Raw genomic sequence first — 23,968 nt, 5'->3', positions numbered from 1 at the left:
TCTAACTGAAACATCAATCCATTTCAAGCAAGCCACGCAAACCAGCCAATAAGATGCCATGTTGAGTATGTGAAGGCAAGACAAAACTAAAACCAAAAACCCATTGGCCTAACAATAAAGTGGCAAGGGGAATCACCAATATAACCATGTTACATAGGCAATGCTGCATGGGTATCCAGGCAACCTCTCCTTTATTCCATCCTAAAGACACACCCTCCACCCTCTCCAGCCAGGCGATAATCGTTTTCCAGGCTCAGCATTTACACAAACCAACGCCCCCTGAATTCTCATCCCACACACACAAGCAACGGGAGTCTTTGCCCCAGGCTCGCCACCCCACTTCCCTTTAATGAGGCTCTTCATGGGCTGTGGTTACAGAGAATAGCCTGCATTTTGTGCCAAACCTCACTGACAACAGCAGAGCACAGGGTTCCCAGGAAAAAGACAAAACATCTCATAAACACACCTCTCTCTCTCTCTCATATAAAGCTGAAACTCACATGCTGCATGACATCCTCCCAAGACAACATCACTGAGAGCTCCACAGACAGCAACAGTATCAGTCCTTCCACAACTGCTGACAATTATACAACTCATTTCACCAACTGTGACGTGTTAAAACCACAAAAATAACTTCCGAACGGATTTCACAGAACTCACTGGGGAAATTTACAGAAAAGCTTCTGCTTACACAACCAGGTATGGCTGCATCCCGGTGGTATCCATGTGATGTTAAACAGTCATATGTTGGAATTCCTTTCTGAGACCATACCAGAAGTAGCACTGTGATGTGTTGTACCGGTGAGTGCCAAGCCTATGAGGATCAGAAGGCCTTTTCCGAAAACGCATCGTCAGGCTTGATAAATGACTTAACATTCTTTAGCAGGCAGCCGTAATCTGAATGTTTAGCAGAGAGCGGTGCTCTCAGATGAATGTGGGCAGCTAGTTAATGAACAGATCCTCCTCCTACAGCAGGAAAAGGCCACGGCATCCCACACCAGCCTCACACAGGATATTGATCTCTAGGCAGACAGCTACTGTCACAACTTCTAGTAGCATCCAACATTGACAAGACCCCAAATGACAGGAAAGGCAGAAATTCTGAAGGTCTGGAGAAAACAATTACATTGTCAGTCATATTATAGCAAGTTCAGGCGGAGCTGTGTAATGGAAATTTTAATGTTTGTGCTTATAACTCATTTCTGTGTTCTATTCATGTGCTGTTCTATTAACCAATGTCTGTGTTCATGCAAGTGGTTGACTGAACAAATCCGCCTCTTATCAGTAGCTGCAATTTGGAAGTACGCCCAGACGTTGTTTTGAGAACAAACAATATCTAAATTTCCAGGTCTCAGCTTAGAGAGGAGAAGCCTTGTGAGGTGTTGGTCGGTCACATGAATGAAACAAAATGGTAATGATTAATGAATTATGCTAAATCATGCAAATAGAACTTGTCTGTGTATAGCCGTACATAAGACAACTACTGGGACTGCCCAGGAAGAGGACAGAAATGTGTTCTATGGTGCATTGAGTTAGTTGGAACCTCTCCAGCGCACTGACAATAAACAATGATTAATTTAAGATTGACTTTGAATGTCCGTGTGTAAGAATTTTTCCACAACAGATGTTTGTAGCATAGAACATTGCTTGAGAGCAAGAGAGGTAACCAAAGCCATAGCATCAATAGACCTGTGTTACAAATGCTTTATAATGGAAAATATTTTTTCATCACGCAAAAAAGACCTTCCTTTGTGCCACCAAATAACAGAATCTTGTCACCATGTGAGCTAGAGTGAATCTAAAATCTGAAAAGAAAATGCTGACATGGAGAAGATGGATGTGGGTTCCCAAGACCTTTAATGTGTTTATGGTGGCCAGTGTGGCCAAGTTCTTTTCAGATCATTGTCCCACAACAACAAAAGCAGGTTTTCGTTGAATTTGGCAACACTGCTGTTCTATGGTGTACTAGTAGGAGGGCAAAGCATATGTTCTTGTTAAATACAGTGCCTTCAGAAAGTATTCATACCCCTTGACTTACTCCACATGTTCTTGTTATAGCCTGAATTCAAAAAGGATTAAATTGCACTTTTTTCACACCCATCTACACACAATACCCCATAATGACAAAGTGAAAACATGTTTTTATATATACAGTTGAAGTCGGAAGTTTACATACACTTAGGTTGGAGTCATTAAAACTTGTTTTTCAATCACTCCACAAATGTCTTGTTAACAAACTATAGTTTTGGCAATTTGGTTAGGACATCTACTTTGTGCATGACACAAGTCATTTTTCCAACAATATTATTTCACTTATAATTCACTGTATCACAATTACAGTGTGTCAGAAGTTTAAATACACTAAGTTGACTGTGCCTTTAAACAGCTTAGAAAATTCCAGAAAAATATTTCATGGCTTTAGAAGCTTCTGATAGGCTAATTGACATCATTTGAGTCAATTGGAGGTGTACCTGTGGATGTATTTCAAGGCCTACCTTCAAACTCAGTGCCTCTTTGCTTGACATCATGGGAAAATCAAAAGAAATCAGCTAAGACCTCAGAAAAAAAAGCCACTGCTCCAAAACCGCCATAAAAAAGCCAGACTATGGTTTGCAACTGCACATGGGGTCAAAGATCGTACTTTTTGGAGAAATGTCCTCTGGTCTGATGAAGCAAAAATAGAACTGTTTGGCCATAATGACCATCATTATGTTTGGAGGAAAAAGGGGGATGCTTGCAAGCCGAAGAACACCATACCAACCGTGACACACAGGGGTGGCAGCATCATGTTGTGGGGGTGCTTTGCTGCAGGAAGGACTGGTGCACTTCACAAAATATATTTTTTTCTGAGGTCTTGGCTGATTGTCACGTTCCTGACCTGTTTTCTGTTATTTTTGTATGTGTTTAGTTGGTCAGGACGTGAGTTGGGGTGGGCATTCTATGTTTTGTGTTTCTATGTTTAGGTCGTTTATATGGTTCTCAATCAGGGACAGGTGTTTGACGTTTTCCTCTGATTGAGAACCATATAAAGGTAGGCTGTTCACACTGTTTGTTTGTGGGTGGTTGTCTTCTGTGTCTGTGTATGTTGCACCACATATAAAGGTTCGTTTGATGTAGTTTGTTCCTGTTCGTGAGTTCTTCGTGTATTTATGTAAGTTCCATGTTCAGGTCTGTCTGCGTCGTTTTGTTATTTTGTAGTTTGTTTAAGTGTTTTCGATTTTCGTCTTTACTTTAATAAACTTAATTATGTCTACATTCCACGCTGCGCTTTGGTCCAATCCCTACTCCTCCTCTTTGTCCGAAGAGGAGGAGGACACCCGTTACACTGATTTCTTTTGATTTTCCCATGATGTCAAGCAAAGAGGCACTGAGTTTGAAGGTAGGCCTTGAAATACATCCACAGGTACACCTCCAATTGACTCAAATGATGTCAATTAGCCTATCAGAAGCTTCTAAAGCCATGACATCATTTCTGGAATTTTCCAAGCTGTTTAAAGGCACAGTCAACTTAGTATATGTAAACGTCTGACCCACTGGAATTGTGATACAGTGAATTATAAGTGAAATAATCTGTAAACAATTGTTGGAAAAATTACTTGTGTCATGCACAAAGTAGATGTCCTAACCGACTTGCCAAAACTATAGTTTGTCAACAAGACATTTGTAGAGTGGTTGAAAAATTTGTTTTAATGACTGGTTGGAGTCATTAAAACTTGTTTTTCAACCACTCCACAAATGTGTACAAACGTGTATCCAACCAAAGTGTATGTAAACTTCCGACTTCAACTGTATATATTTAAATATCTAATTTACACAAGTATTCACACCACTGAGTCAATACTTGTTAGAATCACCTTTGGCGGCATTTACAGCTGTGAGTTTTTCTGGGTAAATCTGTAAGAACTTTGCACACCTGGATTGTACAATATTTGCCCATTATTATTTTCAGAATTCTTCAAGCTCTGTCAAATTGGTTGTTGATAATTTCTAGACAAGTAACTCAGCAACTCAGGAACATTCAATACTTTCTGTAAGTGCATATAGAAAAGATAGCACAGTACTGAAGGGGTAAGCTAAGCTTGTCTTTTTGAAAATGTACTTACAATATGAAGGATAAATGTCTAATAGTCTTCAAATTGGGATGTTGTCAGCAGAAATAAAGAGATCCCATCTAAAAATGTCTACCACATCTGTGGATTGAAAATACCCAAAGGACTGCTTATAGCCACAAGAAAATAGAAGTGCATTACAAACCAACAAAAGTGACAGCATTTCAGACTTCTTAATGGAGAAAAAGAGAAACTGTCATTATTCTGGAAATTATGATGTGATATAATTAGAAAAATCACAAGCTCCCGTCGATCACCTGAAGGAAACTCAGTGTGCTGTGATGGAGATATCTTGACTTGACACTTTTAACAATGCAGAAGAAAATAGTCCACTCAGTCAAGCGACACAGAAATGTACATTTCCAATGCTGTGCATATAAGGAAAGAAGTTTCAAAAAAGATTAATCAAAGTGAATAGTGTTTAGGAATCACAGTGTTATTATCTAGTTATCTACAGCCGTTTACATGTTGTTCAATTTATCTCTGCAAATCAGTTGGATTGCACACTGATGAATAACATTAATGTCTATCATTTCACATGTTTATGAAAAATTCACTAATAATAGTCAGCCATCCATTTTCCTCCATGTATTACAGATGAACAGATAACAGCAGAAAACCTTTTCTGAGGGCTTCAATTTCTTCTATCATTTGGAAACATTCAGCTTACTGCCTACTACGAGAGGAGAGGAGTGTGTTCATCATGCTGTCTTACACAGGCCAGGTTTGCCAGGTGCGAGGTCATTAAATCAACAAGCGTAGCTAAGGCCCAGATTTAAGAGCCTTAATTTACATGATAGTGTTAATAGAAAGGTGCAGGAGCCAGAGCAAACATGGGGTGAATGACAACAGCCATTTGAATCACTGGAACAAACAGGAATGATCAGACCATTTGGTGGAATCAGTAGCTAACAATGATAACAGCCCATAATACATGCCTGTCTTAGCACGGTTCATTTCAGTGTGTCAGAGAGCCCACATGCTGCTGATAGCGTTCACAGTCCTACAGGTCACTAGTCAGTGAAAATGGCTCTAGGGTGTCATAACAGGGTGTGGCAGCCTGGTCACTCTCTTGCCACCCACATATTCGGAGAAGTCCCTGGCTACACTCCGGCCTGTTTATCAATGCAGGGCTGTGGTTCCTATGGCAACAGTGCCAAGCTTGGCTCAGCCGGGGAGGTAACGCCAGATCTGGTGTGGCCAAACCGAGAGCTGTGCGTGATATACAACCACGTAATACTAATGCTGTAGCTCAGTTAGCGACACGAGACAGTTGAGCAGGAGTCCACTGAGCAACAAGTAGCGACAGAAAAGGTGCTGTGTTGAGAATACTTCTCGGCTGTAGGATAGGATACAGATAGGTAAAGATGAACGCATTAAAGCATTGAAAGTGTGGTTCAAGCTTGTGTTACACAAGATTTAGGTGACAACTCAGAAGACTTGAACCATGACAGTCTCATTAATGAGAAATCAAAACATATTTCCAGGACAAGGTGGACTAGTGAATCTACTGAGGCTTGCGTTATCTGTAGCCTGGCTACGGTGGTAGTACATCCTGAGTAATGCCAGTGTCAGTAATGGCCTTCTGCCTGATAGGCTGGTGAGGGGAAAACACTGCTGGTGCTGAGTTTTAACAAGTGCTGTCTGAGAGGACCATAAATCAGATTGTCCAGAGCTGCCTGGCTGCCTTGCCTGCCTCCTGTCAACGCCAGATCTGAGGTATCAGGGAGCAGAGTGGAACAGCCAGGCTGGGTGGGAGGGAGATCTCTGCAACAACAGTAAACAACTGTCTGGGGGAAAAAAAGGCGTTCAAAAAGGCGACAATTCCTAGGCAACAGACAAATGGATGTGGTCCAAGGTAAAAATGGTTTCTTCCCTGAGTGAGCAGCACAGCATAAAGCATACTAGAGTTGTGTTTCTGGAGGGGTGTTCATTTCCTGGAGTGCTGTGAAAGACTGACTGGTTTGGAGGAGCAGGATACAGCTGGTTGATGTGCATCTCTAAGGGGGAGCTTTGTGCATTCTTTGGCTGCATTCCTCTAATAGCCCCCTGAACTTCACTATGGATCTCTCCAGGACTTCACTTGACTCATGGCACAGGAGAGAATTGCCTCTGTGATGCTCAGGGCATTCAGAAATAGTTTGTAGTAATTGAAGTCTGTGGCTTCAAAGCTGCTCTCCAAGACAAGGGCCTTATAGGTAAACTTGCTTTTCATTGTGCAAACCCGTTTGATATATTGCTTTGCAAAACAAATCTGAGTCTAGAGACATTAAGAGGCTGTGGAGAACAAAAGGATAACCCCTGGTCAGGATGTCACGGGGAGATGTTGCATGAGTTCCCTCATGACTACTGTGGAACAGAAGGTAGAGGACCATACCAAACAATCACAGCGAGGCCCCTGGCCACTGGTGCTGAATGATGAATGTTGCTGTCATAGAAACTATCCAGATAATCATCTTCAGCTCAGGGGGTTAAATGGCATCCAGAAAGCATGGCCACAACACAGGTAATAAGATTCACATTGCTTGGAGAAGACATGGCCAACTCATCTATTTCGCCCTCTGGGTCTGGTATTGTTTCCAAGCAGAACAGTAGGATCATAAACAACGATGACTATTAGGGCTGAGCTTTAGTGTCAGCGATGCTGTAAAATATTACAACACTGAAGCCTCCTTCAAACCTCTCCCTTTCAAAACACTATCCTCCACTATCCCTTGCTTTCTCATTAACCTTCACTAATTTCTCTCTCTCTCTCTGCCCTTACACTCTCTCGCCCTCTTCTGCAGTACCAGCTGCAGTCTCCTCATGATTAGCAGAGTAGTTTTGCTCCGGGCAGTGACTAGTCTGCAGACGTATCAGTCAGGTGATACAGACAGCGTAGTTAGTATGTTATTACATCTTATGACTGCCCGGTATGGCAACTGCTCAGCCTCCGGCCGCAAGGCACTATAGAGGGTAGTACGTATGGCCCAGTACATCACTGGGGCCAAGCTTCCTGCCATCCAGGACCTCTATACCAGGCGGTGTCATAGACTGTTCTCTACCACACGGCAAGCGGTACCGGAGCGCCAAGTCTAGGTCCAAGAGGCTTCTAGGTCCCCCCCACACACACACCACTGCCACTCTCTGTTGTCATCTATGCATAGTCACTTTAATTAACTCTACCTACATGTACATACTACCTCAACTAACCGGCATCCCCCTGTATATATTGTTATTTTTTTTTACTGCTGCTCTTTAATTACTTGTTATTTTTATCTCTTATTCTTATCTGTATTTTTTTAAACTGCACTGTTGGTTAGGGGCTCGTGTCACGATCGCGTTGACATGAACGAGAGGACCAAGGCGCAACATGATTTGAATACATCTTCTTTTTAATAACAACGACGAAGATGAACACGACACACTTATACAACACTAACGAAAACAACAAACGATCGTGAAAACTTCAAAACGTAAGTGCACACACAAACTACTTACGTCGAACTATACATATACACAAACAATGACCCACAAACAGCTAAAGCCTATGGCAGCCTTAAATATGGCTCCCAATTAGAGACAACCGAAATCAGCTGTCTCTAATTGAGAACCCATTCCGGCCACCATAGACTTTCCTAGAACTACACCCAACATAGACACAGCTAGACACATACACTCAACACAAAACCATAAACTACAACAAAACACCCCCTCTACCATATAATACCCCAAAATACACATACCCCATGTCACACCCTGACCTAACTAAAATAATAAATAAAACAAATAATACTAAGGCCAGGGCGTGACATAACCCCCCCCTTAAGGTGCGAACTCCGGACGCACCAGCACATAGTCTAGGGGAGGGTCTGGGTGGGCTTCCTTCCACGGCGGCGGCTCCGGCACTGGTCGTGGTCCCCACCCCACCATAGTCATAAGGGGCAGCAGCACCGGGATAAGGGGCAGCACCGGGATAAGGGGCAGCACCGGGATAAGGGGCAGCACCGGGATAAGGGGCAGCACCGGGATAAGGGGCAGCACCGGGATAAGGGGCAGCACCGGGATAAGGGGCAGCACCAGGATAAGGGGCAGCACCAGGATAACGGGCAGCACCAGGATAATGGGCAGATCCTGGCTGGATGACGGCTCCGGCGGATCCTGGTTGGACGGCTCATGGCTGGCTGACAGATCCGGCTTCTCATGGCTGGCAGACGAATCTGGACGCTCATGGCTGGCTGACGGCTCTGGCAGATCCTGTCTGGTTGGCGGCTCTGGCAGATCCTGTCTGGTTGGCGGCTCTGGCAGATCCTGTCTGGTTGGCGGCTCTGGCAGATCCTGTCTGGTTGGCGGCTCTGGCAGATCCTGTCTGGTTGGCGGCTCTGGCAGATCCTGTCTGGTTGGCGGCTCTGGCAGATCCTGACTGACGAATGGCTCTAGCGGCTCCTGACTGACTAATGGCTCTGATGGCTCGGGACAGACGGGCGGCTCTAATGGCTCTGGACAGACGGATGGCTCAGACGGCACTGGGGAGACGGATGGCTCAGACGGCGCTGGGGAGACGGATGGCTCAGACGGCGCTGGGGAGACGGATGGCTCAGACGGCGCTGGGGAGACGGATGGCTCAGACGGCGCTGGGGAGACGGATGGCTCTGGCCGGACGAGGCGCACTGTAGGCCTGGTGCGTGGTGCCGGAACTGGAGGCACCGGGCTAAAGGCACGCACTTTCAGGCTAGTGCGGGGAGAAGGAACAGGGCATACTGGACCCTGGGGACGCACATTAGGCCTAGTGCGTGGGGCCGGAACTGGTGGTACCGGACTGGGGACACGCATCTCAGGGCTAGTGCGGGGAGCAGCAACAGGATGCACAGGACTCTGGAGACGCACAGGAGGCTTAGTGCGTGGTGCCGGGATTGGTGGTACCGGGCTGGAGACACGCACCATAGGACGAGTGCGTGGAGGAGGAACAGGGCTCTGGAGACACACTGGAAGCCTGTTACGTGGTGTAGGCACTGGTGGAACTGAACTGGGGCGGGGAGGTGGCGCCGGAAATACCGGACCGTGCAGGCGTACTGGTTCCCTTGAACACCGAGCCTGCCCAACCTTACCTGGTTGAATGCTCCCCGTCGCCCGACCAGTGCGGGAAGGTGGAATAACCCGCACAGGCCTATGTAGGCGAACCGGGGACACCATGCGTAAGGCTGGTGCCATGTATACCGGCCCGAGGAGACGCACTGGAGACCAGACGCGTTGAGCCGGTATCATGGCACCTGGCTCAATGCCCAATCTAGCCCTACCAGTGCGGGAAGGTGGAATAACCCGCACCGGGCTATGAACACGTACAGGAGACACCGTGCGCTCTACTGCGTAACACGGTGTCCGCCCGTACTCCCGCTCTCCACGGTTAGCCTGGGAAGTGGGCGCAGGTCTCCTACCTGCCCTCGGCCCACTACCTCTTAGCCCCCCCCCCAAGAAATTTTTGGGTAGTACTCGCGGGTCTCCAGCCTTGTCTCCGTGCTGCCTCCTCATATCGCCTCCTCTCGGCTTTCGCTGCCTCCAGCTCTTCACGAGGGAGGCGATATTCTCCCGGTTGCGCCCAAGGTCCGTTACCATCTAAAATCTCCTCCCATGTCCATGAATCCTTAATGCCTTGATCCTGTTGCCGCTGGTCATGTTGCTTGATCCGGTATTGGTGGGTCATTCTGTCACGATCGCGTTGACATGAACGAGAGGACCAAGGCGCAACATGATTTGAATACATCTTCTTTTTAATAACAACGACGAAGATGAACACGACACACTTATACAACACTAACGAAAACAACAAACGATCGTGAAAACTTCAAAACGTAAGTGCACACACAAACTACTTACGTCGAACTATACATATACACAAACAATGACCCACAAACAGCTAAAGCCTATGGCAGCCTTAAATATGGCTCCCAATTAGAGACAACCAAAATCAGCTGTCTCTAATTGAGAACCCATTCCGGCCACCATAGACTTTCCTAGAACTACACCCAACATAGACACAGCTAGACACATACACTCAACACAAAACCATAAACTACAACAAAACACCTCCTCTACCATATAATACCCCAAAATACACATACCCCATGTCACACCCTGACCTAACTAAAATAATAAATAAAACAAATAATACTAAGGCCAGGGCGTGACAGCTCGTAAGTAAGCATTTCACTGTAAGGTCTACACCTGTTGTATTCGGCGCATGTGACCAATAAAATTTGATTTGATTTGAGTATGGTGCCACCCACCCTATCATGACTTTGCAGAACGCTGTGGATAGATCAACTTCTGAAACCATGACAACCATGCAGAATAGTGGGGAGTCAGTCTGTCACTTTCCCACCACAACGCCTGATAGGATCAAAAGGAAAAACAAGAAACCAAGATCCCAGAAATGTTCCATATGCACAAAAAGCTTGTGCTGGGAACAATAAAAGACCATTCTAAAAGGTGCAGTTTTGTCACAACACAATGCCACAGATGTCTCAAGCTTTGAGGGAGTACACAATTGGTATGCTGACTGCAGGAATGTCCACCAGAGCTGTTGCCAGAGAATTTAATGTTAATTTCTCTACCATAAGCCACCTCCAACGTCATTTTAAAGTATTTGGCAGTACGCCCAACTGGCCTCACAACTGCAGACCACGTGTAACCATGCCAGCCCAGGACTTCACATCCAGCTTGTTCACCTGCGGGATTGTCTGAGACCAGACACCAGGACAACTGATGAAACTGAGGAGTATTAATATCTGTAATAAAGCCCTTTTGTGGGGAAAAACATTCTGATTGGCTGGGCCTGGCTTCCCAGTGGGTGGGCCTATGCCCTCCCAGGCCCACCCATGGCTGTGCCCCTGCCCAGTCATGTGAAATCTATAGATTAGGGCCTAATGTATTTATTTCAATTGACTGATTTCCTTTTATGAACCGTAACTCAGTAAAATGGTTGAAATTGTTGCATGTTGCGTTTTTTTCTTTTGTGTTATTGACTGTACGTTTGTTTATGTGTAACTACGTGTTGTTGTTTTTGTCGCACTGCTTTTCTTTTTCTTGGCCAGGTTGCAGTTGTAAATGAGAACTTGTTCTCAACTGGCCTACCTGGTTAAATAAAGATGAAATAAAATAAATCAAAATAATTTTGTTCAGTATAAAATAAATTTTGTCCTGTCTTCAAGCAAGTCCGAGATGGCTGTTCAACAAAGGCTGTTTTCTGAACACAAGGGAGCCCATTTATTAAATGTCCTCTTGTTAACAGTACACTCGTAGAAAAAAAGGTGCTATCTAAAATCAATAAGGGTTCTTTGGCTGTCTCCATAGGATAACCCTTTGAAGATCACTATTGTTCCAGGTAGAACCCTTTTGGTTTCAGGTAGAATCCTTTCCAATGAGGGTTCTACATGGAACCCAAAAGAGTTCTACCTGGAAACAAAATGGGTTCTCCTATGGGTACAGCTGAAGAACCCTTTTGGAACCTTTTTTTCTAAGAGTGTACTGTACAGAATCATGTACCAAACCAGGACTGCTGAACACTCACTACATTTCTAATGAACTTCCTTTTCTGAGTTTCTATCGTTTTTTAAAGGTCTTCATTAACATTCTCTGATTACAGGCAAAATTCACTTCTTAAAGAATGTTGGGCACATTGAGTAGAAGCCAAGATCAAAGAGGGAGTGAATAAGTATCTATGCCATCCTTCTGAGAAACAACACTGTGATTCATCTGGTGGGCACAGGGTCAACGTTCAAATAAGTGGAGGGTTTTTCTAACAAGAAAAAATGGATAGAATCAAACATATAGTCAGTCCCCTACTGTTCAAACAGGCTTTCCTCGCACTACCCTCTCTGCTGGAAAGGCCAATTATTTTGCAACTTCAAAACCGGAATGACGCAAGAACATGTTTGCAGGCAGAAATTTCAGCTACAAAATGAAGCAAAGAAAGGATGGCATTTACTTTTATTGTCTAGTGCACACAACCAAAACTTTACTTCCGCTTTTAACCCAACCCATCTGAATCAGAGAGGTTGGCTCTGTCATTTGAACTGGCCACCTGACCAACACAATGTAATTCAATCAAATCACATGACACACTGTATCTCCTTGACTGTTTCTACTCAAATAACAACATGTCAGCCTTACCAGAGAAACTATTCACATTTCCTGGAATGGATAAATGGGACTAAACACCTCCCTCTGCAACTGGATCCTGGATCCCCCAGCCACCCCAGTCATAGACTGTTCTCTCTACTACCGCATGGCAAGCGGTACCGGAGTGCCAAGTCTAGGACAAAAAGGATCTCAACAGTTTTTACCCCCAAGCCATAAGACTCCTGACCAGGTAATCAAATGGCTACCCGGACTATTTGCACTGTGTGCCCCCCCCCCCCCCCCCCCCCCGAACCCCTCGTTTACGCTGCTGCTATTCTCTGTTTATCATATATGCATAGTCACTTTAACTATACATTCATGTACATACTACCTCAATTGGCCCAACCAACCAGTGATCCCGCACATTGGATAACCGGCCTATCTGAATTGTGTCCCGCCACCCGCCACCCACCACCTACCACCCGCCAACCCCTTTTACGCTACTGCTACTCTTTGTTCATCATATATGCATAGTCACTTTAACCATATCTATATGTACATACTGCCTCAATCAGCCCGACTAACCGGTGTCTGTATGTAGCATCGCTACCTTTATAGCCTCGCTACCGTTATTTTCACTGTCTTTTTACTGTTGTTTTTATTTCTTTACTTACCTATTGTTCACCTAATACCTTTTTTGCACTATTGGTTAGAGCCTGTAAGTAAGCATTTCACTGTAAGGTCTACACCTGTTGTATTCGGTGCACGTGACAAATAAACTTTGATTTGATTTGAAATGCACAGTAGTGTCTTAGACATTGGATAGGAAGGACAGAAATAATTACATTTGTCTATTCATTTTTTCACTTGAGACAGATTTAGGTGAATATCTGTATGTATACTGTATATGTGTATAAAGAAATATAACTGAGTGGATGTCACGCCCTGGCCTTAGTATTCTTTGTGTTCTTTATTATTTTAGTTAGGTCAGGGTGTGACATGGGGAATGTTTGTGTTTTGGGTGGTTATATGGTAAAGGGGGTGTTGGGTGTAGTGTATGGGTTTGTGTTGAGTGAAGGTGTCTAGCTGTGTCTATGGTTGAGTGTAGGTTCTAGGAAAGTCTATGGTTGCCTGAATTGGGTCTCAATTAGAGACAGCTGGTTATTGTTGTCTCTGATTGGGAGCCATATTTAAGGCAACCATAGGCTTTAGCTGTTTGTGGGGAATTGTCTATGTCTATGTTGCATGGTTTTTGCACTTAGTCATTTATAGCTTCACGTTTGTTGTTTTTTTTGTTTCGTTTTGTCCTTCTTCTAATAAAGAGAAGATGTACTTTCCACGCGCTGCGCCTTGGTCCTCACTCTCTCCCTTTGAAGATCGTGACAGTGGAGGTAAACACCAGTAATATGAATGGAGAGGAAAAGCTTCGGAAAGCCTTTCACTATTCTATAAGCAAGGGATCTTGTGAATAATTAAACCACCAATCATCTACCTCATAGCAGCAGGGGTGTAGTCTCAATAAATGACTCTATGACCCTCCGTGCTGAGCTGCCTGCTAACCACTAGCAGTACCACTATCAAGTCCACAGAAATAGCAGCATGTTTGAAACACCCAAATGTCACATTTGTGTTTCTTTACAAACAGAGTTGGTGACAGTGTAGAAACAGAAAGAAGAAAACAGACACCCAGAGAGATGCACTGGCAGAGATGGAGAGGAGAAATTGATGTATGGAATTCATGTGCGCGTGAATGTGAATGTCGCATAACTGCAGCCATCAAAACCAGCAACCGGTCTTAACGGCCCACCTGCCATCTGCAGGCCAAACCAACGTCCACTAACAACAGTGACAATCAACAGATGACACTCCATCCAAGATGTTTCCATACCAACTTCTCTAAAACTTCCCTACCCATCTGTGTTTCCTTAGTGACCGTGTGGATCATTCCCAGATTATAGACCTGCCAGTCAAAGACATCATGCCAGATGTGTTCAGGGAAATGTCCCTACCCACCAGCTGTCCCCTTACCTCCTCCAGTGCCCACAGGGAGTCCACCACAGGTTTGATCTTCTTCTGGTCGTAGAGGGAGAAGAGTTTCTCCACCACCGTTTTCACCTGCCCACACCTGCCCTGCTTGAACAGGAGGTTGAGCAGCGAGAATCCAGCAATGACCTTGTTCTCCTCGTAGAGTTTAATAGGGTTCACCTTCTCAACCTGCCACCACTGGGGAGTCAAACCAGAGACACACACATCACTTACCCCAATAACTAATTTGTGTTTCATTGTAAGTAGTGAATGTTCGATAAATATTAAACAGACTGTTCCATTCTGTAAACTCAGTGACAGACTCAGCATTTCTAACTCACAGATTTTGCAAGGCTGAAGAAACTCTTTGTTTCCCCAGTAACCATGTTTGATGAGCCTGAAAACACAAAAACAAAGACACAAGCTTACAGAGAGAGACAGGGTCGTGGTGTTAACTGCTGGGCTGAAGTGATGGGTGAACCGTAAAGAGCCGTGAGGTGAAGAAGGGTTATTGTGGGGGAGGAGTGGTTGCCTCCTTTAGATCTGGCACAGCTAATGAACTCTGTCCACAGTCATATTATTTATTGATTCATGCCGCACTAGTGTTACAACTCCACGACTGTCATACTGACAGAAACACTAATTCTACATTATCTGAAACCCAAGAAGACTCTTGTAATTAAACAATTCAGATGTAGATAAAAGCCAGGGGTAGTAGTAAAATATAGTAAAATATATGCAGGTGACATTTTTAATCCATTTGAATGAACCTACATTTCGCACTGAATCACAACGCACGCCTGGTTTTCAATGAGGTTAAATTCTGTCCAGATTGACTATTGAGTAGATGGAGGGATATTACCTCAAAATAATAGAACCATCTGTATTCTAAGTGTCCTTAGACGAGGTGAAAGTCTGAAGAGCTTGAGCCTATATCTCACAAGAAACTTTAAAAAATATTTGTGGTCTAAGCTATGTCATAGGAAACAGTGCCGTCAGAAAGTATTCACACCAGTTGACTTTTTCCACATTTTGTTGTGTTACAGCCTGAATTTAAAATAGATTAAATTACAATTTTTCGTCACTGGCCTAAACACAATAAAGTACCCCATAATGTCAAAGTAAAATGTATTTTTTTTTAAATGTATTTCGTAAGGAAAAGCTGAAATGATATGGGTATGCTTGTAATCGTTAAAGACTGGGGAGTTTTTCAGAATACAAAAGAAACAGTATGGAGCTAAGCACAGGCAAATCCTACAGGAAAACCTGGTTCCACCAGACACTGGTGGATGAATTCACCTTTCAGCAGGACAATAATCTAAAACACAAGGCCAAATCTACACTGAAGTTGCTTACCAAGAAGACAGTGTATATTTCTTAATGGCCAAGTTACCGTTTTGACTTAAATCTGCTTGAAAATCTATGGGAAGACTTGAAAATGGTTGTTTTGTAATGATCAACAACCAATTTTTTTAAAGAATAATGGGTACATATTGTACAATCCAGGTTTGCAAAGCTCTTAATAGACTTACCCAGAAAGACTCACAGTTGTAATTGCTGCCAAATGTGGTTCTAACATGTATTGACTCAGGAGTGTGAATACTTATGTAAATTAGATATTTCTGTATCTCATTTTGAATGAATTTGCTAACATTTCTAAAAAAAGAATTTACTTTGTCATTGTGGGGTATTGTGTGTAGATGGGTGAGAAAATATATATATTTAATCAATTTTGAATTCAGGCTGTAAAACAACAAGATATGGAATGAGACAAGCGGTATGAATACTTCTTGAAGGCACTGTATATGTATTGCACAAGTACAATGGTGCCTAACCTATATACAATACCTGTCAGTAAGTTTGAAATGTTCAAATTAAAAATGTCACTCAAGATACTTCATCATTCACAGACTAACACCACATCATATCTCAAGAGTCTTATGTGCGATACTGGTGGCACAATGTAGCAAATTTAAGAGTAGCATCCTGATAGGACACCAACCGTAGAGGATGTAGGTTCCCAGAGGCCTGAGCAGCCCGAGGCCTTTACCAGTGTTCTCCCCAGACAGACAGTCCAGGACGATGTCCACTCCCTCTGGAGAGATCCTACCAAATACAGGAAATTAAATTAACAATAATCAACATGTTCCTCATTTACAGACAGACTCAACTGCAGGCTTCATCAGAACCCTATCAATCAGTCATTCAATGTTTAGCTCAGATTTCAATAGTTACATTTATATATTTTTAGCAAATACTAAACAATCCAGTTAATTGACATTTCGATCAGCCTTTTGTTGAATCAAATTCCACTCTTGGTTTCAAGTGATACAGTATTCAAAGACATATAAGCATTGGACAGGTTAACCATCGGTGTAGTTTTTCATGGCATGACTCACTTAAGAGCACCAATGTGAAAGAAAGAATGAGAGCAATGTTCTGATCAAGGGGTCCAAATGCCTTCCTTTCTGCCTGGTGGCCTGACCGCCTGCTTGGCTAAACTGCTCGGGGGTCTTATGATGCCTATGGCCTTGCATATTGTAAAAGGGGCGACTTAAGACCAATTTAATTTTGCTTTGCTCTTGATCCTGAAAGGAATGTGGGGCCACAGAGATGAAAGGCTTATTAATCTGCCTCTCCCTCTGATATGGCTGTATTTACTACCATTGTGATATGCAAGCAGACAGTATTCTCCCTCTGTCAATAAGTACTGAGGGGGAACCAAGGATTAGGCTCCTTAAGAAAGAAACTCAAGAGGAAAGCTTGGTTGAATGTATGCATTTATAAAGCACTTCAGAATAAATTCAGAATGTGATTATCGGATGGACATGCTTTAAGCCTCCTGACTGCATGACTCACCTCCAAAACACTAGTCCTATTAGACAGTAGACATGAAGTTGGCCTTGGCATAGAGGGTTATTTTCTGATTGTCTCCTATTGAGGAGGCAACATCCCTATGGATTGCACTGATTGCCAATCAAACATGATAATTAGTGATGGGTGACAAAATCCATATAGTTACATATCGGGATATTATTTTTGACAATATATCATATCGTTTTGACAACATCGCAATATTATTTTTGCGCTAGTTGTCTGTACCTGCACCAAAACTCCAGTATTTTTCCTCCAGAGATTGTTCTCCATCGTATTTTTAATAGGGAGCCAAGTTGTTTTAAGCACTTTTATTTCCATGTCTAATCAAAACTCGTTTTCTCATGGCTCTCACTTGTCCTTCTGCAACAGACATATGGTGAGTAATATGTTTGGAAAAGACAAGACAACGACATGCAGTGTGATCTGAATGGGCATAGTATTTATGAGGCATCAGGGCGCTTTCCTGATTGGCCCAGCTGTTCCACGTCCCCAGCAGACAGCCTGTTGCAGGTTGCCTTCAGAGAGCCTCTGAGCACTGCCTTACACACTGCCGTTGCTCTCGGAGACGAGCTGTGTGTTGCCATGGAGACCGCAGCCACACACATCCAAATATGGCATCAACTAACATCTGCATCCTCCCTGAGCTCTACATGCTCTGTGTTCTACGTTATCACATTATCATTGTCAATTCATATGTACATATCAAATTGCACATTATAAACCAAAAGAGATTCTTAGTAATTATGTGAAATTATATCTAAACATATTTTAATAAACCTGTAAGATCCAATGAAATTACACATTTGCTAACAAATTAGTGTTATTCATAAAAATTGTGCAGAACAATTACCTCTGCAGCTCTATGTTTAGAAGAAAGATTTTATCCCAATAATTGTTATTGTAGAACAACAAACAAACCTTACTTTTTAACTTCTTGTACATAATCAATGTTTCTGTCGAAGAGGTGGGTCACAGAGTCCTTGATGGCTTCATGTTTGAAAGATGAGGCCGTTCCAAACACAATGACACTGGGTATAGTGGAGCACAGCTGAGCCACAGCTTGACCCTGAAAAACACCACACAATCCCAGTCAGACTCTCCAAGACACAATTACACAAGGACAATCCAGACAATGACATTTCCACAGGTTATGCATCACAGCTTTACCAACCATAATCCATATTTGATATGAAAATTAATTATAATAATTATTCTCATCCTGTTCTAATCATTCAACACACTAGGTAGACAGTAAATGTTTTCTTGTCCATCTCCACTACAGTATGGTACTACATGTGTGAATTAAACAACAGAGTTATACCCTATTGTGTGCATCAGTCTGAAATCTGAGCAGTCGCTCTACTGTTGTTCATGAATTACAGTCTGTAGGAGCATCTCTAGAGTATAGTTACATATCTAGTTATGTTTAATTATTAAAGCTGGGAATCACTAACAGTGCTTTCGCTAAAGGGAAATGTGCTACATGAGCCTGATAATTCAATGTCTTGTAAAATTAAAAAAATTAAAAAATAAAAAGTCTGAAGAGTCTGTGTGCATATATACTGTAACCAGCACAGCCCAGACACTCTCTATCTTCAACCACAGTCACATCTTTCCTAGATGTCGTTTTCTCAGCCACATCTCACCATCATCTTCAATCATGAATACAGCATTATGTAAAACAGCATCTGAGCTGTCTGATAATAGCCACACGCTATTACCCTCAAGAGCCACCAGAGATACACACCTTGGCGGTATCTATAGTAACATCACTGATATCATTTTCAGATGCTGTGTTTTTCTTTCCACCTCCTTTCGGGAGTTGACTTACCACACCCCCTCCTGCTGAATGGACCAATACTGACATCCCCTCTCGGAGATTGGCAACCTCAAACAGCATCATGTAGGCAGCCACGAAGTTCATGGAGAAGGCTGCTGCCTCAGGAAATGTCATATCATCAGGCATGTTATAGACGTAATCCAGCGGTGTGCAAACCACCTCTGCCCAGGCGTTGTAATTTACAAAAGCCATAACCCGGTCTCCTATCTGGAGAGAGGAAAGGGTAAGCTATAAAATATGATAAATGCACATTTTGGAGGTGACATGTTTACAGGTTTGTTTTAGAAATGCACCAAACCTCACATGCTACTCTGACCAATGAATTTCAAAAAATCAACATTAACCATTTCAAACTGTGACACAAATCAATATTTTGGGGGGTAAAAATGCAAAGTGAGATCAATATAAACTCAGCAAAAAAAGAAACGTCCTCTCACTGCCAACTGTGTTTATTTTCAGCAAACTTAACATTTGTAAATATTTGTATGAACATAACACGATTCAACAACTGAGACATAAAATGAACAAGTTCCACAGACATGTGACTAACAGAAATTGAATAATGTGTCCCTGAACAAAGGGGGGGTCAAAATCAAAAGTAACAGTCAGTATCTGGTGTGGCCTCCAGCTGCATTAAGTAATGCAGTGCATCTCCTCCTCATGGACTGCACCAGATTTGCCAGTTCTTGCTGTGAGATGTTACCCCACTCTTCCACCAAAGGCACGTGCAAGTTCCCAGACATTTCTTGGGGGAATGGCCCTAGCCCTCACCCTCCGATCCAACAGGTCCCAGACGTGCTCAATGGGATTGAGATCCGGGCTCTTCGCTGGCCATGGCAGAACACTGACATTCCTGTCTTGCAGGAAATCACGCACAGAACGAGCAGTATGGCTGGTGGCATTGTCATGCTGGAGGTTCATGTCAGGATGAGCCTGCAGGAAGGGTACCACATGAGGGAGGAGGATGTCTTCCCTGTAACGCACAGCTGTGAGATTGCCTGCAATGACAAGCTCAGTCCAATGATGCTGTGACACACTGCTCCAGACCATGACGGTGGGTTTGTGCCATAGGCGACGTTGTTGCCGGTGATGTCTGGTGAGGACCTGCCTTTCAACAGGCCTACAAGCCCTCAGTCCAGCCTCTCTCAGCCTATTGCGGACAGTCTGAGCACTGATGGAGGAATTGTGCATTCCTGGTGTAACTCGGGCAGTTGTTGTTGCCATCCTGTACCTGTCCCGCAGGTGTGATGTTCGGATGTACCGATCCTGTGCAGGTGTTGTTGCACGTGGTCTGCCACTGCGAGGACGATCAGCTGTCCGTCCTGTCTCCCTGTAGCGCTGTCTTAGTCAACTCAAAGTACGGACATAGCAATTTATTGCCGTGGCCACATCTGCAGTCCTCATGCCTCCTTGCAGCATGCCTAAGGCATGTTCACACAGATGAGCAGGGATCCTGGGCATCTTTCGGTGTTTATCAGAGTCAGTAGAAAGGCCTCTTTAGTGTCCTAAGTTTTCATAACTGTGACCTTAATTGCCTACCGTCTGTAAGCTGTTATTGTCTTAACGGCCGTTCCATTGGTGCATGTTCATTAATTGTTTATGGGAATGTATGGGAAACAGTGTTTAAACCCTTTACAATGAAGATCTGTGAAGTTATTTGGATTTTTACAAATTATCTTTGAAAGACAAGGTCCTGAAAAAGGGACATTTATTTTTTTGCTGAGTTTAGCTGTGCTACTAATCCACAACATTATATCTGTGACATACTGTGATCTAGATTCACTGACCTCAAATCCCTTTGTGTTTTCTCCCATCGCCTCCACTATTCCAGAACACTCAAATCCAGGGACAAGTGGAGTTTTCGGAGGACTGTCAATATTACCTTGACGCACCATAAGATCCAGGAAGTTCAAGCCACTGCAACAGTAAATGTCTCATTGATATTAATCTCACAATCAAGCAAAGTTATTTATTTTTAACTTATGAAATTGGAGAAGACACAATATTGCATGATGGACATTTTCACTATTTGATAAATGTTACTTAGACTTAAAATGTATGAATAAATAAATGCCTGAGCAGTCATAAGCACAACACAAGCTGTTTGATATCTACAAACTCATGCTTGAATTCCAGACTATTAAAAGGGGCTACAGTTCCAAGGCCATGGTGATTCACATGCACTGAACAATAAATAGCCAATCTGTGATAGAGCATATCTGTAACAGGCTCTCCCTTTTGTGGAAAAATTGCTTCTCACTTGTTGAAGGTATAGTTTGTGTATTTCAATATGATCAATTAAACAATATTGTTGGACTGAAGACAATTATCCAATCCCTCATCAGAATCTACTTACTAAATCATAAGAAAATAGAGCACAAATACCACAACTGTAGGACTTTGCATGAGCCAGTTGTAATGAGAAAATCTATTTCAACTTGAGGTATTTACAGTAACTATTCCCCCAATAAAAGTTAATTAAGATGATCAGTCAAAAACAAGCCAAGCAAATACTTTTATCAAGACAAATTTGAATTAATTCCAACATTGCAGATGTTTTTGCTTTTCATTTGCATGACTGCTCCACAGACAGTCCTTATTCATCATCTACTACAGACAGTGAAACATCAGAGGACATGTGGCTTCATGAATGCAATGAGTCCTTTTCTCGTGTCACTTTTACAAACTACACAGGTCGAGTTTAACCTACTTTAATTAAAGGTTTATTCGTGGCTCGCCCATACTGAATCAGAATCTGCAACATGTTGCAATACACTTATGAATGTGGTAACTTCGCATCATTGATATTTTAAGATCATATAGGCAGGCATCAACGTAACAATTAATCAACAGTTTAATATGCAACGTTTACCATGCTTTGACGCGAATTTTCACTTCTCCCTCTTGTGGCTCAGGCATCGCCTTCTTGGTTACCCGGAGTTTGTTGAGACCCCCGAAACCGGACAGTATTACGGCTCGCATTTCTTTGGCATCTCCTGCAGATACTACAGTTTCTGTTTCTTTTGCTCCATTCTTCTCTATCATGTGCTCAGTTTCCTCTGTCATCTCCGTTCCTTCTTTAGCCATGTCGGTGGGCTTCATGGGGCTGGAAGGGGATGCTCTAGATTGTAACTGGTCCTTCCTTCCTTCCAAGTTCAGAATGCGCAGTATGAGCCGAATCAGTTCTCTTTTGGAAGAGGGAGAGGCTATTCCGAATAAAGATGTTTATAAATCTTGGATTGCTGATGTTGTGTATTGGCCAATGAGAGGATTTGAAGCCACCACTCGGCCATATTGGCACTCCTCAATTACATGTTTCAAGGACAACATTACATGTATTTAAGTATTGTTTTGTTGTAGTGGGGATAGTAACATTATTCATCTCTAAAAAATATACTTTAAGTATTTAAAAATATATATTTTATTCGTTTTTTTACGTTTAGCTCACATAATATAATTTAAAGTTTGCATTCAGTTGTCTGTAATATAATAAACGTGGCAAAAACGAATGTAGACATTAATACATGTATTTATGTAGCTTCCAAAATATTTGTTTTACACTGGTGGGGAAGTGCCAAGATGGAGGTACAGAACCTTAAATTTAGCGCCCCCTTATAGTCATCTAGTGTATATATATAAATCATTAACATGGACACGCCTGGTGCCCAAATTGACCACGTATGGCGCGCAGTTGAGAGTCGAGTGGAGACGATGATGAGCCTAGTTTATGATGAGCCTAGTTTATGCTGACCAGCTGGCAAAACAGCAGCATGGAATTGGCACTAATTAAAACTTGCAAAAGAAAGTGATGTTTATTTCAATGGACGAGTGGGAAATAATTTATAGTATTGGTCACCATATGGATGTCAGCTAACGTAACGACAAGGCCGTAGGAATGTCCAGTACAACGGTTTTGTATTGAGGTACTCCCCCACTGGGCAGTAGTTGCTTCACGGGCCAATTGTATCACATGTCGCTAACGTGGTGAATTTGTTCCATCCCACGGGATTATATTTAGATTAGGATAGCAGCCTACACGATAAAAAACTTCAAAATGTCACCGTGATACAGTCTACTGCCCAATGGGGAAAATTTGTGCTGCAAAGCTGGCAACACAACAACACGCCATTCAGTAAGGAGAGAAGTGGGTAGCTAGATAGTGTCGCAATATCAGGCCAGGCTGGCAGCAAAGGTACATTTATTGTAGTGATTTTCACCGAAAATGTGGCCTACAACTACGGCATTAACATCAAAATTTTTGTAAACATTTATAAATACATAAAAAAAATAAAAAATTATTCCATTACACATATGATTCTGATAATGAAATTGTGTTCTGTGGGTGTCACTGCGTAGGCTGATACCCCGTTCCATGGGTGCACAATCCATAGGTAAGGATATACAATATACATTACCAGTCAAAAGTTTGGACACATCTACTCATTCAAGGGTTTTCTTCATTTTTACTATTTTCTACATTGTAGAATAATATTGAAGACATAAAACTATGAAATAACACATATGGAATCATGTAGTAATAAAACAAGTCTTAAACAAATCAAAATATATTTTATATTTGAGATTCTTCAAAGTAGTCACCCTTTGCCTTGATGACAGCTTTGCACACTCCTGGCATTTGGTTCCCACATATGCTGAGTACTTGTTGGCTGCTTTTCTTTCACTCTACGGTCCAACTCATTCCAAACCTTCTCAATTGGGTTGAGGTCAGGTGAATGTGGAGGCCAGGTCATCTGATGCAGCACCGTCACTCTCCTTCTTGGTCAAATAGCCCTTACACAGCCTGGAGATGTGTTTTGGGTCATTGTCCTGTTGAAAAACAAATGATAGTCCGACTAATCGCAAACCAGATAGGATGGTGTATCGCTGCAGAATGCTGTGGAAGCCATGCTGGTTAAGTGTGCCTTGAATTCTAAATAAATCACTGACAGTGTCACAAGCAAAGAACCGCCACACCATCACACCTCCTCCATGCTTCACGGTGGGAACCACACATGCAGAG

General features: G+C 42.8%; 1 protein-coding gene across 1 annotated transcript in view; it reads right to left on the bottom strand.

Moving 5' to 3' along the window:
• LOC129854285 (synaptic vesicle membrane protein VAT-1 homolog-like) overlaps window positions 1-22,215 on the bottom strand; it is a 42,590-nt gene extending 20,375 nt beyond the window's left edge. Inside the window, exons 1-7 of the mRNA XM_055921167.1 lie at window positions 21,821-22,215; window positions 20,736-20,865; window positions 18,940-19,155; window positions 18,032-18,174; window positions 16,234-16,337; window positions 14,573-14,628; window positions 14,235-14,429 (exon numbers count right to left, since the gene is read on the bottom strand). Coding sequence (XP_055777142.1) covers window positions 14,235-14,429; window positions 14,573-14,628; window positions 16,234-16,337; window positions 18,032-18,174; window positions 18,940-19,155; window positions 20,736-20,865; window positions 21,821-22,050 — 1,074 coding nt within the window. The 5' untranslated portion in view covers window positions 22,051-22,215. The remainder of the gene's footprint in view (window positions 1-14,234; window positions 14,430-14,572; window positions 14,629-16,233; window positions 16,338-18,031; window positions 18,175-18,939; window positions 19,156-20,735; window positions 20,866-21,820) is intronic.
• Window positions 22,216-23,968: the final 1,753 nt, after the last annotated feature.

Source organism: Salvelinus fontinalis, chromosome 4 (assembly GCF_029448725.1).
Source record: "Salvelinus fontinalis isolate EN_2023a chromosome 4, ASM2944872v1, whole genome shotgun sequence".
NCBI classification, from domain to species: domain Eukaryota; kingdom Metazoa; phylum Chordata; class Actinopteri; order Salmoniformes; family Salmonidae; genus Salvelinus; species Salvelinus fontinalis.
The sequence above is the reverse complement of the archived record's forward strand: the minus strand, read 5'-3'. Positions and strand labels throughout refer to the sequence as shown.